Genomic DNA, 20,119 nt, shown 5'->3' with positions numbered 1-20,119 from the left:
AATAAAGGGCATGCTCAAGAAAAAATATGTTTCTATGATTATCAAGTTCATTACGTGGTTAACATCAAGTTTGGATTTGCCGGTTATCCAAATATTATTAATTTTGAAAATAGTCTTTCAATTAGTGTAATGTGCCTGAAATTGAATGCCCTATTTTTAATCGCGAACGTGTTTTGTTTCTTCAATTAAAACTTTTAGATTACAATTTAGTTCATCATACCAACCTGTGTCCTTCTCCCTTGTTTATTTATAGTTATAAATAAAATCCCATTGCAGCATGGAAAAACCTTTCACTGTTCATAAGTCAGTAATTGTTCTCTGCAGTTTTCAATGCAACATTCAGGCTCTCTGATCGTGCATCGTACGTTTCACATCAGGTATCCACATAATTTAATATATTTATAAGTAGGGAGCGGAAGAAGTACCTAAGTAGAACCTAAAAAATATAGGTATATGACCTATAGAATATCCTAAAAAATGGGGAAAAAATGACGTAAAATGCAAAAAATGACCATTAAATTTGTTAGTTTCAGTTTAAAAATTGAAATGAAAATGAAATTAAACAAAATGCAATCTTGCTTTAAAAAAAGGGGCACCAAATGATAGCACATGCACATTCAATTAAAATATGCAACGAGGATTTTCAGTGCAAACGGGGTCTAGCTATGGTATTTCAAGCCTCTCCTTATCTGATCTTAAATCTGAGTTTGCCCCAGACGGGTACCTGGTGGTTTCCCCCGACACAACAAAGACTGTCACCAGTTCAGCATTTCTTTTGCTCGTAAATTGCAATCCTGCGAGATATATATACCTTGGTGAAAAGATTCAAGAATATTACCAAAATTAAAGAAGTGACAAAATATGATGAAACACTATACCGAATATTGCAAAAAATAACGGGTAAATGCCGAAAATCCGGGAAAATGACCTAAAACCTGACAAATGGCAACAAATGCAAAAAAAATGCACTTTAAAATTACCTTTTTTGGGTTCTAGATGAAGTGTAATATTGTGTATATTTAATGGGCATCGTGTCCGAGATGTCAGAAAAAAGATGACATTTCATCAACTTCCGCTCCCTATTTATAAGTTGTTATTAAGCGAAATTCTCCATTTTTATTCTTTCCATATTTGATATCAATATCACATTGCAAACAGTTATTAATGGTTTCAATGTCATTTGTTGGGAAAAAAGTTTCGTATTACTTTAGATTCGAACATGCAAACGCAAGTATCAAAGTATTGCTTTAGACAGCACTCATGATTTTGAAACGTGGAAAGGTAATCATTTTACGGGAAACGTGAAAGTTGGTGTGTGTTGACAGACTGTAGCTACTGCCATATTAGCACTGACAACTTGGTATACAAGCCGCAGAATTGCAATGCTGATTGGGTTGTCTAGTCACAAGGTGCTTGGTGGTCAGACATGGATGGCTTGCTTCAGTGCTTCTTCAGTAGGGTCGTTACAACCCAGAAGTGTCCGTGACTGTACATTGGTTACATTGAAAATTCAAATATTGTGTTTCTAAAGGCAAGGAAAATTTTATTTTGTATTTCACTACATAGTTCAATATGACTGCAACGTGTATATGGATGTTTACACTGTATGACCACTTTCTTGGAGTATAAGACTTAATGCATTTCATCATGGACGTCAAGGGGGGAGGTCAAGGGGGAAACAGCATCATTTAATTTCAATCAGTAATTTATGTTAATCAGTGGCGGCGATTAGGAGTGATATTTTTGTTTCCGCAATATGCTACGCAATATGCTAAACCTTATGTACCAAGAGAAAGTAAACTGTCTTTGCCCCTCGCCACTGTTTTGGCACCTTGCTTCCCCAGTTTTGAAACGTTTTCGTTATTTTCAGCATCACACCTCCTAAATTTATTTCCGCACCACCTCAGCACCCCTAGATGATTAATCCTGGCGTCAGCACTGCAAAAGTGGCACAAAAAGAGAAGTGAAATAAAGCAAATCAATCAATTACTATTTCCGCTGACATTAGATTGGGAAAATATGGCTTTGAATGGCAGTACTAAGAAGATAAGCTAATCGGGATTGGACCTACATTTTAAAGTAGGACCCGAATCACTATGTCCCGGCGTCCCGGGTTCGATACCCGGTGGAGGCACATAGTGATTCGAATCCCACTTTAAACTGTAGGTTCAGTCCCTATTAACCTTACTGTACATAAAGTGGACTTAAAACACCAAATCAATCAATCAATCGAACCCGCGATCTATTGATTACAAGGCGACAGCGGTACCACTACAACATTGGGGAGGTTCCTTTATAGGTTTATGTACACCACTACTTAGAATAATGTACATAAAATATTTATCAGGAACTTTACTTTTCATCTAATGGAGGTACTATCATTCCTGTTGTTATTCAATAAATATTCAATTCTTTACTTCTTTGACATTAATTTCCGTGCCAGAACAGTTGCTTTTACACAAATTTTAGCGGTCTTAGCTACACGTAAGCTAGATGCAGTAGCGGCTGCTGCCTATTCGCGCAATCGCACGTGCACACCCAAATAAATGTGCAGTGTAATTAATTTTTATTATATTTATTAATTGAAAGTTATTTGTTCAAAACAGCAAATGTTCCCGGGCCACATCACCTTGCATTTACTTCCGTACGTTAGTTTTTCTATCTGAGTAACTAGCGTTGAATGGGCGGCATGAACACAATTGGGAAGTGCACACAGTTGTTCATTGAAATGGCGCTGTGTTCGACGGAGGTAGAGGAAGCAGAAAGACTCTGATGGCTTGGATCAAGGGCTTTCGGACTCGCTTCGCACAAAACATTGTGACGTAGTAGCTACGGGCATGCGCTGATCTATCTTGGTCGTGTAGTGTTGCAATCTTTCCACTCCTTGCCGTGTGATGGAATCGAGAACAACCTACTCATCATTGCAAATTGAGAGATTTTTTTCTCAGCAAGGGAAATTTTGATCTCTCTCACCTCACACGGTTCTGAGCCAAGCATTGAGATCCAAACGAGGGGAGGGTGGGAAATGAAGGAGAGAGAGCGTGGCGTGTAGTGACGAGCGTATTCAACCATGCAAGGCCAGATGCGATGAGTGTAATGCGTTGATCAAGGTGAAGGGAAAATAGATTAATAAAATGTCATCGATTTGAATTAAAAACATTCACAATGTCGTAGGAATTAGTTCATGTAGACGCTCAGATTTGTATTTGGAAGTTCAACGAAAATTTCAAATAACACAGTGCAACCAATTTGAACTTTGTGTCTTGCCGCGAGATGAAAGAGGTGTTCTTTACTAAATCAAATACGCTGATTACGAAAATGAAATCAGAAATGTTCCATCACGTACCAATTTTTCTGGAAAAGATATGCTACATGTACCACTTAAACTATATTTCATATAGTTAGCAATATATTGTAATTCATGAAAAACAAAGTAGCAACTTTCGCGACACTTGGAAACTACTTCATTACAGTACAGGAGGATCCTATAGCTGGATTAAATACCAGATCATGGAACAAAATTAATTGTTTGTATTACAAAACATAAAAAAAGGGTACGAGAAAGCTGCAAAAAGCTTCAAATGTACCTACAAGTTAGAAACGTGTCCTGGAAACTTTCCGTTTGTGGATGGATGGTGAAACTTCTTGTAGGAGTGTCCAGCAGTAATCTGCCAAATGGTTTGGTGACCACCATCCCATATATCGTCTGTCCATGTCAGCGATATCTTTGTGAAATCGCTCACCATGTTGGTCACTCATATCTCCGAGATTAGGCGGGAAAAATCCAAATGAGAATGCAGGAAAAGTATTTTGAAAGACATGTTGAACCCCATAGCCTTGTAACAATCCAGCATGTGTTCCGTCAGTTCCCTGTAATTGTCAGACCTGACGTTACCCAAGAAATTGTTGCATACATCTTTGAAGACAAGACAAGCTGCATTCTCAGTATCTGTCAGCAACTCTTCAAAGGTTATGTCTTTCATCAAGCCAGGAATCTGAGGCCCATTGAAAATACCTTCTTTAATTTTTCAGTACTAGTCGCAGGAAATTTGGACAGTAAAAATTGAAAACCCCTGACAACTTTGCCCATTGCTTTCACAAAATTCTTCATGAAGCCCAATTTCAGATGGAGCGGTGGTAACAGCACACAGTCTTTGTCAACAAGGGGTTCATGCGACACATTTTTTTCACCCGGATTGAAGCTTTCAATAGCCACTGTTTCACTACATAATGGTCTTTCCTTGCCCTACTGTCCCAGTGACACAAAAAACAGCAATATTTTGTGTAATCAGCCTGCATTCCCAGCACAAGCCCCAGAACTTTCTGATCACTACAAATTTTCCATTTGTGGCTCGAATAGCCAATATATTGGGTTGGTGCGAATGAAATGTCCGCTTTAACGTCTGGTGGGAAACTCACCTCAACAACACAACACATGGATTAACTGAGGTCACGGGTCTAACGTCATAAACTCTGTATACGTCCAACAAACAAGCTGGAGCACCCAGACAGTCAGGAGGCAGTGTGTTGCTGAACAGGGTCGTCTGAAAGTGCACCATGGAGAACACACAATTGCGAGTAATTTTTCTTTACGAATTCAAACGGACATTCTGCTCAGCAAGCCACCAAAAACATTAACAGTGTATTTGGGGCAGGAATGGCAAATGAACGCACCATTCGCCGCTGGTTTGTCAAATTTCGTTCCGGTGACACAGCATTGCAAAATGAGCCCCGTGGTCATCGACCAACATCATGTTCGGATGAGCTCCTCAGGAACGCCGTGGAAGCGGACCCTCGTAAAAGTGTTCGTGCCATTGCAGACGAGTTAGGCATACACCATACCACTGTCGTTCGGCGGCTCCATGCTATCGGTAAAGTGAAAAAGTTGGACTCATGGGTACCACATGATTTGACACCGGCCAACAAGACTCGTCGTCTGGAGGTGTGCAGTTCTCTGAGTGTAAGGAATAACCGGGATGGTTTCCTGCATCGGATTGTCACTTCAGATGAGAACCGTAAACGATCAAGACAATGGTTGGATCGTGATCAACGTCCAGGCCGGTTTCCGAAACCACCTCTCCACCCACGGAAGGTGTTGTTGCTGGTATGGTGGTCTATGGTGGGTGTGATGCATCATGTCTTTCTCAGGCGAGGTGACACCATCAATGCAGATCGTTACAGTGCTTAACTCCATGAAATGCACCGCCAACTTCTCCGCAAGCATCCAGGAATGGTCCACAGACATGGTGTCCTCATGTTGCAAGACAATGCTCGCCCACATGTCGCGCAAAGGACGGTGCAGGCTCTCCATGAGTTGCAATATGAAACCCTTCCTCATCCAGCATATTCTCCCGACCTCTCTCCCACTGACTACCATCTCTTCCGGCATCTCGATCACTTCCTGATAGGGAAGACCTTCGCTGATGATCGGGCGGTGCAACATGCCATTGAGGAGTTCTTTGCGTCGCAGACTCAAGACTTCTTCCGCCTTGGAATCCAATTGTTGGCTGAGCGATGGCAAAAGTGTGTGGCTGCAGACGGCGACTATTTTGATTAACCAGGCATTGTAGTTTTGATTCTTTTGGCCTTTGGCAATGACGCACCTGGGCCGGACATTTCATTCGCACCAACCCAATACTTCAGAAGTAGTCTCATGTTCTCGTAGGTTTCTTTTAACTGAACGGAATGGGTCACTGGTATCGAAGATTTCTCGTTTCCATTAAGCAAGAGAACAGCTTTGAGACTAGTTTTTGAGGAATCTATGAATAGGCGCCATTTTTCCGGATTGTGAATCATTCCAAATTCTGTAAGCAGACTCTCTGATATTGAGAAAAAAGTGGAATGACCAATCTGTCGTTTACGGAATGATATACTAGTGTTTGGTTGTAACAGTTTTTTTTCTTGAAGACGAGACCCAAGTGATTCTGCTTCTCTTTTTGAAATATTTAGATCTCTTACAAGATCGTTCAATTGTACCTGTGACAATGGCTGTGGTTGGGGCTGTGATGTAGATGGCATGTAATCAAGATCTTCGTGATCACAACCGTCGTCTGTTTCATCTTCCAGTGTCCATTCCACTGGTGGTTTTGGAACTGGGAGAGAATCAGAATGCAGAACTGGCCGCATTGCAGATTCCAAATTTGGATATGAAATTGTGTGTTTTGATTTACTTGAGATTCCTCTTACTTTCGTTAAACAAAAGTAGCAATATGTTATGTGGTCTCTAGGTTTCTTCCACAACTGTTGTACGGCAAATGGCATGGGTGGGTTCCATGCAACCAACCTCTTAAATAGCGGGAGCAACGTGAGCAACAGTTCTGACGTGCCCAACACTTTCCCTCATCTACCTTTCATTCAAAATACAACTCGTACGCCTTTTTGAGGAGCGAGAAAATGGGATGTCTTTGGGACTTCGTCGTAAACTCACCACACACACAACAGAAAAGGTTTGGTGAATTAACACACATCGTAGACATCGCTGAACACAAGAAACACGCGAACACGCATAAACAGTATTCTTCACGTTAGGGGATTTGCACAACACACACGGCAGGAACACACACTGCTTGATCCCACTAGCAACTGACTGATGCAAATAACTGCAACTCCACTATACTTGACTATACCTCAACCAAGTGGTTATCTATCCTCCCTTCTCCTATGCAATGTCGAGCCCTAGTAACAGGCTGGGCTGATAAGTGCCGCGACAACAATAACCTGCAGTCGTGCGCTGAAAAAATTGTTTTCAGAAAAAAGTTTAGGTGATAGCGAAAAACGGTTTTCACTATCGTCATCAGGGCACTGAACTCCATAGGAATCACATGTTTTTATTCTGCGGCAATTTTCATTGTCGCACAGTGTAATCAGAGTTCAATCTTGTATTTTTGTCACAGAACACTCAATCCAATTCTTTATTCAGTGCATACGGGAATCTGTAACTTTTACTATTATGTCACTGATTTGAGACATTTTTTTGGAAAGGTGCTGGCAAGAACCAGTTGCATTTAATTAGGGTTTCGAGGATCCTCATTACAAAGACTAAAGTGAATAAGTACATTACAAATGGTAATTAACTTAAGTGTACGATGAAATGTTTATGTGCCATTAAACTTGTGTTTCTGATGGGACATATTTATATTGAAGAAAGATAATATATATTATTAAAACACGGCAATTACACAAAATTCTGGCAATATTATTATCCTTTACAAACCATAGCAGTTTATTGGAATAGCGTTGGGAGTGATTTTGACAGGTCGTCGAATGCTTAATTTTCTACGGGTCTCGAAAGATACCAAAAAACACATCTTCTCCCATGATTGATTAAAAAAATCACTAGGATATTTCGATTTTGTAATAAAACTTTTTTAATTTTTTTATGAAATATAACCCTGCTATCGTCTTATTATCAGGGAAAGGTGTGCCATAACTTGGATTGCAAATGCAATTAGCAGAAACGGGCAGGAATAATTGAGTGGGAATAACAACACTTCATCTGAACGTGAGGCCAAGGTGCACACCTATAGACTCAGACCACGAGCCGCCACTGGCTTGATGATGAATATTTGCTGTTTTATCTCTGATTTTATAGCGTATTTTTACTATTCATGTAATAACACTATTTTTAGTCAATAAATAAAGAACAAAGTAGGTATTAACGTTGTCTTTCCTCCGTTTCTTAGTCTGTGGTTGCATACAACACTACTACATACGCATCGGAGAAATTAGGCCTAAGTACTAATTAATTAATTTACATATTATTACGAATCTACCAGTAATTATATTAACGTATTAATTATAAGCACTTTTATTATTAAATTTCTGAGACACTTGGCTCTGACTGGCTACCCTAATTATATATTTCTAATTACGTGCCTATGGATGTCACGAGTTATCATGACTCAGTAACTAACCCTTTAATTTTACACTGGAATTATACAAGTATCGGTATCGGCATCGGTATCGGTGGGGATCCGTCATGTTATCGGTATCATTATCGGTATCGTCAAATGGTGGTATTGGCACAGCTCTAGTTATAAGCGATCAAAATTTTTGCTGCGCGACATTTGAAACACTCTTTAGATTCCTTGAGTTTCTTTACAACAGAAATTGTGCGAGATGACAAGAGACTAAGGGAACTTCTAATCGAAGTGATAAGCGACAGATGAACACGACAAGCTACACATGGGGTAATTGCTCTCGTATAAACTGAAGGGGCACGTGCTGCTTGTTGCTTGTCGCTTGTCACTTCAATGCGAAACTTCCGTGTCAATCAGAGCGGGAATTTTCAGTTCCTAAAGAACCAAGAATTGCGTTCTCTCTACGCTACTTTCGTTGTATTAAAAACTGTCCCTAGTACGTTGGAACTATAGAATGTTGCATGCGTTGCTACATAGAAGAACCAAAGACAATGAAGATATTGGACACATTCTACATATTAGAAGAATTCCAACTTTCTTGGCACCAGTATTTCCAGTTTCCCTCCTTAATTTTCCCTCCGTGTATCAGAGTCTAATTCAAGAGAACTACACATAATCTATTCATTTCCGATGAGCAATTTACTCTGCAAAGAGACAGACTTAAGGCAACTAATAAAGAAACTACGATAGCTTGTTGACATTAGGGAATCTCCTAGGAAACGAAAAGGAATCGTCCAATTACATGAGAAATAATTACATCTACCCTCGTTGCTTGGAACTTTCATCAGATTGAAAATGCTTTATCTTCATTTAAGGGTATAATATTGTTTAATATCGAAAATAAGATAGCTAGCTCTCTTTTACATTTCTAAGTAAAATTATAAGGAAGGAAACTTCTTCCCTTGGCCCCACTGCTCACGGCTGCAGTTGCAGTTCAATATAATGAGTTTTTGAAAGAGAAAGTTAGTTGTGGGGACTGACTTTAAAGAGATTACATACAAATCTTCAAATATGTAAGTTGTTCTGTTTCCTCAATCTAATCAGATTATTCGAATTTCATTAAATATTTTTAATTCTTTTAGGAATTTCGAAAATAAGGTAATGAAATGTTAACACTGAAATAAAATCTTTCTTCAATACAAAATCAACAAACGTCTGAATAATGTAAGCTATGAAAATCTATATTTGCATCTGTATTAAGATGTGTACATTAGGTGAAGTGTAAACGATCTTTAATCCAAGGTTGTTACATACTGATGTGGAGACTGCGAAGAATGAGAGAATTTTTTTAACTAATAATGCCAAATTTTAATAGAATGTATTGTCCTTTATACTACATTATTTTTCAATTGATTATTTTCCAAATAATTACAAAACTCAAATGAAAGATCTTCTATCTCATAAATAAATTAAATATTAGATATATTTGGTTGAAGGATAAGCATAAATTGAATAAACGAAAGAAATACTTTATTTCTTTCCTAAGTGGCAGTTTTATTCATGAGTAACAAACATAAAATTTAAAGGTGTAAAGAAAATAGGTTCTCAAGATAACAATTACTGTTCCCTTGCCATATTGTGTGAAATTATGTGTTCATTAATATAAATATAATTTCACACATTACGGCAAGGGAAAAGTAATTCTTGAGAACCTATTTTCTTTTACACCTTTAAATATTTTATGTTTTGTTACTCATGAATAAAACTGCCACTTAGGAAAGAAAGTAAAGTATTTCTTTCGTTTATTCAATTTATGCTTATCCTTCAACCTAATATATCTAATATTTAATTTATTTATGAGATAGAAGATCTTTCATTTGAGTTTAATAATTATTTGGAAAATAATCAATTGAAAAATAATGTGCAGGGGGGGTCCAAAAGTGTGGAAACACCTGAATAAAAATTGAATGGCATTATATTTCCAAAAACTAACATTACAGGTTTATAATAGGGGTGGGGAAAATGTTATAGGGCATATGACGATGACGGTCGCCATCTTGAAATCCGCCATCTTGAATGCAAATTTAAAAGTTCAAATGGAAATCATGTCGTATAATACCTCATTTCAATAGGAATTTTTCTCACGAGTTCAACGGTGTGCATAATTTTGCTATAGCACCAACAGGGAAGAAGTTATTAACGTTTTTATGCTTGCTTTATCGTTGCAGGTGAAGTAACACAGCATGGGTCTCACGCAGGCAGAACGCATTGAGATCGTGTTGATCTCAGGCGAACGACGCACGAGGGTGATTGCAGACGATTTTAACCACCGTCACCCAGATAGGGTCCCCATCCATTATGGTACCGTCAGTAAAGTGCTTGCAAAATTTCGTGAAACCGGGACTGTGGCTGACAAACCAAAATCACGATGGCGCCCCTCCTCATTACGGAAATTGTGTTCGTAATTAACACGTTCCACAGTTAAAGCCAGTCTTGATACCCATTCGTGCAAAACCCTGCGTAAAGTGTCTGCAGTTATGCAGGCACATGCGTCAATGGAGCGTTCTTTAAGGTGAACAATATCTCGAATTTTCTCGCAGTAAACGATGGCCTTGACATGTCCCCACAGGTAGAAATCCAGCGGAGTGAGGTCTGGGGAACGTGGTGGCTACTCCACAGCACCTCGTCGTCCAATCCAAGTGTTGGGAAACTGCACATCCAGGTACTGACGAACACAATTTCCGTAATGAGGAGGGACGCTATCGTGATTTTGGTTTGTCAGCCACATTCCCAGTTTCACGAAATTTTGCAAGCACTTTACTGACGGTACCATAATGGATGGGGACCCTATCTGGGTGACGGTGGTTAAAATCGTCTGCAATCACCCTCGTGCTTCGTTCGCCTGAGATCAACACGATCTCAATGCGTTCTGCCTGCGTGAGACCCATGCTGCGTTACTTCACCTGCAACGATAAAGCAAGCATAAAAACGTTAATAACTTCTTCCCTGTTGGTGCTATAGCAAAATTATGCACACCGTTGAACTCGTGAGAAAATTTCCTATTGAAATGAGGTATTATACGACATGGTTTCCATTTGAACTTTTAAAGTTGCATTCAAGATGGCGGCCGTCATCGTCATATGCCCTATAACATTTTTCACAACCCCTATTACAAACCTGCAATGTTAGTTTTTGGAAATATCAATCCATTCAATTTTTATTCAGGTGTTTCCACACATACGGACCACCCTGTAGTATAAAAGACAATACATTCTGCTAAAATTTGACATTATTAGTTTTAAAAAATTCTCTCATTCTTTGCAGTCTCCACATCAGTATGTAACAACCTTGGATTAAAGATCATTTACACTTTACCCAATGTACATGTCTTAATACAGATGCAAATATAGATTCTCATAGCTTAGACTATTCAGAAGTTTGTTGATTTTGTATTGAAGCAAGGTTTTATTTTAGTGTTAACATTTTATTACATTATTTTCGAAATTCCTAAAAGAATTAAAAAATATGTAACAAAATTTCTATTAATGAACACAACATTGTTGTGTTATTACACTACCTCTCAAAATATTATTGTATTTAATAAAAAATTAAATGTATTATTCAAAAAATTAGTGTTTAATGTGACTTACCGAACACCGAGAGTATTGTATGGGCAACCTTGACGGCTTCCTGCAGAGATTGGTTATCATGGAAATCTGCCGGATCATCCCCTGGAAAGAGGAAAAACAAACATGACACAAATTTTGCGTTTCAAGAAACCTTGTTTATGTCGCATTTAATTTTCAGCACATAAATACCAATGCAGTAATACCCATATTTCCGCCTTTCTGTTTCGTATTTCAAAACATCGTCTTGCAAGTAATTACATGTTGCCCAATTTAGTTATATCAGTTTGTATAGTAAAAAATTAAATCATAAAATAAATTAAAAACAATATCTAAAATGCAATTTAAAAATGGCTTCTTCAATAATTTTCCAACTTTGGTTAATATTTCAATATGAACCTTGTCAAACGTTTTGAAATAACATGTTACTTTATTTGATACATTTATTTGTCAGAATGTGGATCTTTAGAGAAGTAAGAAAATGCCTATTTAAACTTGATTTCCTTTTCAAGCTGCAGGCAGTCAGTGACCCAATAAGATTACCTCAACAATTGTATGAAGATACAGAAAGTCTATATGTGGTAAATCCCATATCCCATTCATTATATTTTGTATTGGCTAAGAACACTATCTACACGAGAGATCTTACTGATACCACTGACATTTCTGGGTCGATGAAGCTCCAACATCTTGCCGCAGTGTCATCTTGTCACATCTCGTTATGACTAAGCACTGCGGCGCATCGAGAGGTATAAAACACACACGATTTTCCACATTTACAAATTATAGGATTGAAATTTGTATTGTTTAATTGTTTATGCTAAGAATTTTCCGGCACTTACGATAATGTCATCCATTTACACTTTTGTCATCCATTCATCACCATACATATCCATTCATCATAAAACTCGTGACCCAACAACCAGTAAGGGCCTTGGCCTATCTCTGGACTGCCAATCTCCCTCCCACAATCCTACCTATAGGTGTGGAGATCTTCAACCATTAATGGAATGATGTGTTGTCAGCAGGTCGAACCCCCAGTCATTATAGGAGATATCCGTGACCGGGTTATGGTACTCACTCGTAGCTCCCCAATTTCGTCACGAAGGTGGGTTGCTACCGGTCCCATACACAGGCCGAGAACCCAGAGACTGAACCAAGGTCAACTCGAACACATGCCGTCTCGCAGTCGGAGCCCAAAGCACAGCGCCTCAGACCACACGGCCACATATCCATTCATTGCATAGACAAAATGTAGTAGACCTGGAAAATCCACGTGACTGTAGAAAACATGTTTCATATTTACCTTCCTTCGGCGGCTATTAATTCAGTAATTGTTGATACCAATAACGGAATGATTCAGAGAGCACATGTACGTACGTTGATAATTTAATTGTGATATTGAGTTTCCTGTTAGGATTAATATGTTCATATTAACCTTGAAACATTTGAATTATGTTGATTAGAGTTCACAAAAATATAGAAATAAATGGGTCAAATATATTCTAGAATGAGACAATCGCAAATTAATAACACGTTAATGGTTAGTAATTACGAAAGAGCAGATAGCTGAATGAGCAGTGTACAACTGGAATAGAGGTTCTCATCGAATTAGTCTGGTTTTCAAAAATGTCTCTTGAAAATATTGCAACTATATAACTGCATGACGAAAATTCATTTTCAGTGTGCATAGTCTGAGCTAAAGCGAGAAATACCTCTCGCTATTATTCTACCATTCTATTCTATATAACCTACTACTTCAATTGATCCGTTCGTGGATACTACACGATACTACAAGGTAGTGAAAAATATTTTGCAGAAGATTGTTAGATAGTTAACCCCACATTTCTGTCTATTCATGCATATTGAACATTTCTCAAAGAGCTACAATGTAAGGTCAGATTATTATATTCATGTAAATTATTAGGAAATGAACATCAACAAAGACGTTAAAGTCGCGATTTGAAGAGAATTGAACAGTAAACTCACAATACCGGTATCAACACCAGTATAAGGTTAAACGTTAACCAAATTGTAGTGTGGATATCTTGTAACCGCAACATTTTACTCGCCATTTTTAAAGGGTTTACAGAAGAGATAGCATATAACCCAAATTGAATTATATTTACAACCCTTTTCTTTGTATGCATCGAATGTGAGGTCCACCTTCGTCTTAATCCTCTGACGGAGTTACGTGCACTCGTCTTGATGATTTTTTTTCAGCTATTCCCTTATAATTCAACAGGGACGTAGCTAGGTTGATCAGTTTGGGGGGGCCCAAACGTAAGATTTTTCTATCAAACTATTATAAATTAACAAACTATTTATACACATATAGGTCTATACTGTATACATACATTAATATATATGTATGTATGTATGTGTGTGTGTGTATATATATATATATATATAGTCTTGGAAAGAAAAGGATCGAGGCCCTCCTTGGTGGCGCATGGTAGCATCGTCGCCTTGTAATCAAGGGTTTCCGGGTTCGATGACCGGTGGATGCTCATTGTTGTTCTGATCCCACTTTACACTGTAGAACCAGTCCCGATTAGCCTTACTGTGTATAAAGTGGACTTAAAACACCAACTCAATCAATCAATAAATTGGAGAGGAACATAATTTTCTTCTGTAGCCCCCAGCAGTCTACGGATATACTTTCGCGAAATACACAGCCATTCTTCGGGAAACTAAATGCAGAATGAAATTATTAGCTTAATGGCTTGTACACCAAGAACAATGTTATTAGTCTTTAGATTTGTAAATTTGCTAGAAAAAATTGAGAAGTAGATAAAACCCTTTTCCGTGGTTTTAGATATAAAGTACTGGAACCAGGTTTACAAGTATTGGCAACAGTGCAAATATGAAATGTGTGCGTAATGAGTTCAAGCTAGGCATCTCATGTATACAGTTCATACCGGCATCGAATCCGGTATCTCTTAGTTCAATGGCGGGACCGAGTCTTCTATGGCATCTGATTGTTCACTTGGGAAATGATGATAATAAGAAATTATATGCATACGTCTAATATCTTAAAATCAATGTTATTTGTGTGTGGAAAGACACATATGAACACACTGGATAAACAAAGTTCCCACACGCTAAAATAATTACGCTCTCGTCTTTGGTTCGGCAGGTTCAACAACCTGCCCGGATTCGATTCCCGATGGAGGCACATAGTTGTTCGGATCTCACTTTAAACTGTAGGTCCAGTCCCGATTAACTTTACTGTGCATAAAGTGGACTTAAAACACCAGCTCAATTAATCAATTAATCGAAAGGTTCAAGGTTCGATCGCTGGTGGTCAGGCCGGTAGCCAGAATTTGATTTCGTAAGGAGCTTATCCCTTATCGGCAGCCGCCATCTAAAGACGAAACGGTTGTGGGTGGAGTAAGAGCGCTGAAGATGAATTTGTTGGTATATTGTAACTTACCATATACAAGATATTTAATCCTGTTAATGAAGTAAATTTAGTTACTACTACACATTATTAAAATCAGATATTTGTAGGATTTCGGGAAAGGACCGCAGCCCCCGAGCCTCTTCCCGAGATATGTGCCTGCTTGTATTAGTTCCAAAATTTCTGTGCTGTTCCAACATCGTGAGGACAATTTGGGAAGTACTTGAAAGCCATATGGAAGCAAATTCTGCTCTCGAAACTATGGGACTTGATGTGATGACCACGCGCAACCGAATGAAAGAACTCTTCGCAGGCCTTGTCCCTCAATATTAATTTTACTTACTAATTGTAAGTTTTTCTCGACCTCCTCGATGACGCAGTTGTAGCGTCGCCGCCTTGCAATCAAGGGATCCCGGGTTCGATACCCGGTAGAGGCACATAGTGGTTAGGATCCCTGATTAACCTTACTGTGCATACAGTGGACTTAAAACACGAACTCGATAATTGGAAGGTTTTAGAAGAACTAAACATGGCTTTCGTACAACTTTGCTTCTTTTCACCCTACTTTTACAGTTTTTCTTCCTAAGAAGAAATGGCTTCGTAATGCACCTTGTTAACCACTGCACAACAAATAGAAACAGAAAATACTTGATAAGTTATTTGCTTCTCCATAACCCATGATTATATTATAAGTATTATTCGCTGTATGACTAGCGATTAATTATATTTGTATGAATAGCCAACCTAGCCTCCTAAGCAGAAGCAGCTTCCGCATTTGCAGGTGGAGGCTAAATGAAGAATCGCAGAAAGTCAGAAAGATATACAAATTTTGTAACATAATACTTATAGAGTATGCAGACTGCTGTAAAAACAATTGCTACATACCAAGTTTCCTTCCTTCATTGAAACGAGGTTTATTCTTCATTATACATGATATCAACCACTCTGGGTGTCGAACCCAGGATCTTGTGTGTTAGTCAGACTCTCTTTTAGAATGCCAATATGTTGTGTATTTGGTCAATCAGTCGATCCTGATCCATTGTTTCCAGAGGAAGACAATCTGGCAGATTCTCATTCGACTCGCAATGTAGGAAAACGAGATCACAAACACTTCGTGATGCTATCTTCTCGCGTTTATAGAAGTTTACCATCGCTCGGACAACAAATCCTACTTCAAACTGACAGACATCAACTGTGCACCAAATCAACAGATGAACCGACCTCTTCGACGTTTCTCCGAATTTTCAGAAAGTGGACTTTCCCTCCTTGCAGGGCAGGTTATTAGCAGGAGGGTTTAGTGCATGTGAGAAGAACCGCTATGTCATTCATTCCCTCGCCGAAAGAGGGAGAAGCAATAGAATTCTGTTCTTGGAATTTGAAACGCATGGGAATATCTTTTCTGAACCATAAAATTAACTCAGAAAATTCTAGCCACCCGTAGCTAAATTTTCCTGTTTGTGTCGTCCTTTCGGCGTCCATGGAGCCAATGCAGGGCCAGATAAAAAGAAAGTGCGGGTTTTAGGGAGATCCTGGATCTGGTGTAGAGCAGGTAGGAAGAGTGCATTTTCAATAAGTCTCAGACTTCCCTGACTGGATCGGACCACAAAACCATTAACTGCATCCCCTCCCAATACATCTGTTTGTGTTCAACAAGCAAGAAACAGGGAAATATGAAAGAAATGCCTTGCTTGGGTTCGTGATACTGAAAATTGAAGAAGTGTTTCAAACTGCAAGCAAAATTTACTGAAGAATTATTTGCAATATTTGTCATCAAAGTAAAATTTCTAGCAAATACAGAACAGTTTCCCGGGGCCACGTGGATATTTGCCGGGGCCAGTGCCCCCGCGTGCCCCCCTAACGACGTCCCTGTAATTCTAGGTGGAAAATTAAAATGCCATGCTGTTACTTCAGTCTCACTCAGTTTTGGAAACTGTTTCTTGGGTACAGTGTTCTTTAGAATTCACAAAAAGTCTTAGGACAGAGATATTTTATATTATCCAAACCAAGTTTCACAAGGCGTTACTGGGTTCGTACAGAGTTAGTCTCAATTTCAGGTTTGCCGCATGCGCAATAGATATGTATGAAATAGGGGAAAGGAATTAAACTAATTATTGCGTACTTAAAAATACGTAAACAATCAGAATTATTTGGCAAATCACAAAATAGTTCATGAAAGAAAAATATTTTGATTTAGGGTAGGGTGGTATATTTTCGATATAGGTACTATTTCGATCACCTGTTCTAAAGAGTAGAATATTTTGCTTCCTGTTACTGGCAACGTTGATTTGAGGACTGAAAGTTGTTGCGTGGGGTGTCAGGTGTGTTGTGCAGAAACATCGAGAAATTCTACGGAAAACCCGGAGAACCAGACGCATGTATGACAAGGTGAGTACGTTGTAGATAGGATAGGTGCTTTGTATATAAACGTTTGCCTGTCATTTTGCGTGCCCCGTGTTTATGCTTGAACGTAGGACAGGGTAATTTAGGTCAAACGTGGATAAACCTGTGGTGGCTGTAGCATGTGACATGTGTAGCCAACTAGTGAGAGATAAGGGAGCTACAGGAATGTTTGTTTCCATGCACAAAGTGGAACATACATATTCGATCGACGGAAATGGTACAATTTCGATCAGAGAGGTATACAGTTTGAGTTCCATTACCGTAACGCGTGCAACATATTACTTCACAAAGTAAATGCGTTGTTCATTTTTCTGTTACAGATGCCTCGCAAACGAACACCGAAGAAGGTATATCAACAGTATTCGTCCCGAGTTCTCGAAAATGTCGTGCAGAGTATTCTAGAGGGACACCTATCTATACGCGGAGTATCGCAGCTTTATCATGTTCAATTTGCCACCCTCTAAAACAAAGTGACGATGGCACGTCAAGAAGCAGCGGGTATTCTTCCCCTTCCAGGATTGATGTTGGCCATCCAACAGTTTTCTCCAAGCAGATGGAAGACGCAATTGTGGAGGGACTGGTCTATTTGGTAGGGCGAGGATTGGGATTGACACCGAAGGAAGTGCGGGTAGCTGCGTACCGTTTTGCAGTAGGAAATAATGTGACCCACCCTTAGGAGAGACACAACGGACTTCCTGTCATGATACTGACAGCAAGTCAAGGAACACACGTCAATAAATCCTTGTGATTTTTTTTCATATTAAGAATAGACCTATCTATAAATATTACAAAAAGATCTTCTTCCGTTTTAATTGTTTTATATTTTTAAACCATAGTATGTTTAAAATAATATAGCTACATAAAATAGTGTAATGTAGCAAAAAATTAAAAACTTATTTCCCAAATATAACATCCGAGTAGTATTTACAAGGTAGCCTAATATTAAGAGAACGGAAAAAAATACTTTAGGCATAGTTATACATAATTTTTCTATATTTTAAATTATGCAACGATGAGAAGTGAAACGAAGTTATGAAACTAATAGAACATGCAGTTTGTTTTTATTTTGCTCCTGTAGGTTTACGCCATAGCAGAAGTTGCACTTGTAGTATATATTAACAGGCGCGTCGCCTGATAATGTTCGCATGAACACGTGAACACACATGTACATGTTTAAAATTACGAACATATTAAGTTCGCACACACATATATTTATTCGAGAAAATACTTTGTTTAATGTACGAGCATATACACACAATTTACTCTGACACGACTTCTTTCACGTCTGATAACTTTTCTAGATAGTTGGTAACACTGACTCCCACGGAGTTCCACGGAGGGCGTTGAACACAATTGCTGTGCGTGTTGCATAGAACTACAGCTGAGTGGCTGTTGGCCAATATACCCCCGAAGATGTTCACTTCGCTGTGCGAACACTGATGCATGCAGCAATACTTCCTACATTCGGCACCAGAGTGCAGCATATACAAGGCATGTCTAGGAGGACTCGAAAAGTCTGTGCTACATAGTTGCAGACTTTAGCGAAAATTCGCTAAACTTGGCGGATTTTAAGCAAATGATTGATTTGTTTTATTTTTCTTCGATTTTTGTGCCACTTTTGACTAATTTGCAAAGATGGGGGTGGGGGTGAGTAACGATGTGATGAAATTGATTAGTGTACACACAAAAACATCCATGCCCAGGCCGGGATTCGAACCCAGGACCTCTGGCTTCGTAGCGCGATGTGCTAATCACTCTTTTTTTATTATTAGTTCCATTTTAAATCAAACAATTACAGTAAATCTTTACAATTCTTACAGGTATGTTATTCAATTATTACATTTAAAAAGTTGGCATAATGTAATTTTCTATAATCTAAAGACATTTGTTCATATTCTTGTATTAGAGTTAGTCCGAAATCCAAGTAATTATATTTTTTCCCACAGGAAATAAAAACAGTAGGTATTGTGCTATTAACCACTGAACTGATTTTTGCTTTGTATTTGGGAACAAATGAAACTCTGGTAAGATAATGTATTTTGCTGATACTTGGTTTGGTGAAGTGCGACAAATTCTACTGAGCATTGTTCTTAATTTTGACCAAGCTGTGGCTGCTTTCTTACATTCTGTTATCTTATGGATAATCGAATCTGGAACGACAATTATAAAAATTTGGAGAATTACTGAAACCATACTTATGACATCTATCTGCCGTTACAATTACTTGTTGAATCACTTTGTACCATATAGATAATGCCTTGTTCGTTAGATGTTTCGCCGTTACATTGTTCCATATTTGTTTCCAATTGCATTTGGGATTTTCTCTTTCGATTCGAACGGTTATTATATTTGCGTTAAGTTGCTCTCTGTAAATCTGTCTGACAGAAGGACTGTCATAAGTATGTTGCACAGTTCTATAAAATGTATGAATAGCGATCTTTGTATAAAACATTAATTCTCTGGGAATAATTATTATATCCTTTGGTGCTGTTAATGGTACATCTTTTAACACTGTAGTTATTATTTGTTGCGTAGTGGAGTCAATTGGAGAATATATCGCTGAAAGACCGCTTTGAAGAAATAAAGCTCTTGATTGTATCGCCACACTCTTTAAGTTCATACCTCCCCTCTTTTCCGGGAGATATAGCTCGCTCATGGCCACGCGGAACACCGAGTCATGCCAGAGAAATTTGCCAACCTGTTGCTTTACCCTAGCTGTTTGCTTCGCTGACATGGTCAATGTCTTGGATAGTTACCAAAGCTTCGATAAAGCGTAGATGTTTACGTATCTCACTCGCGATTTCAAACAAAGAAACCTGAGTTGATTTGCA

General features: G+C 38.5%; 1 protein-coding gene across 1 annotated transcript in view; it reads right to left on the bottom strand.

Annotated features, from left to right (window-relative positions):
• LOC145984491 (uncharacterized) overlaps nucleotides 1–20,119 on the bottom strand; it is a 136,476-nt gene that overhangs the window by 37,193 nt on the left and 79,164 nt on the right. Inside the window, exon 3 of the mRNA XM_083118146.1 lies at nucleotides 11,510–11,590. Coding sequence (XP_082974272.1) covers nucleotides 11,510–11,590 — 81 coding nt within the window. The remainder of the gene's footprint in view (nucleotides 1–11,509; nucleotides 11,591–20,119) is intronic.

Source organism: Lepisma saccharinum, chromosome 2, assembly GCF_977018435.1.
Source record: "Lepisma saccharinum chromosome 2, izLepSacc3.1, whole genome shotgun sequence".
Classification (NCBI taxonomy): Eukaryota; Metazoa; Arthropoda; class Insecta; order Zygentoma; family Lepismatidae; genus Lepisma; species Lepisma saccharinum.
Note: the sequence above shows the minus strand (reverse complement) of the source record. Positions and strands in the feature narration are given on the sequence as shown.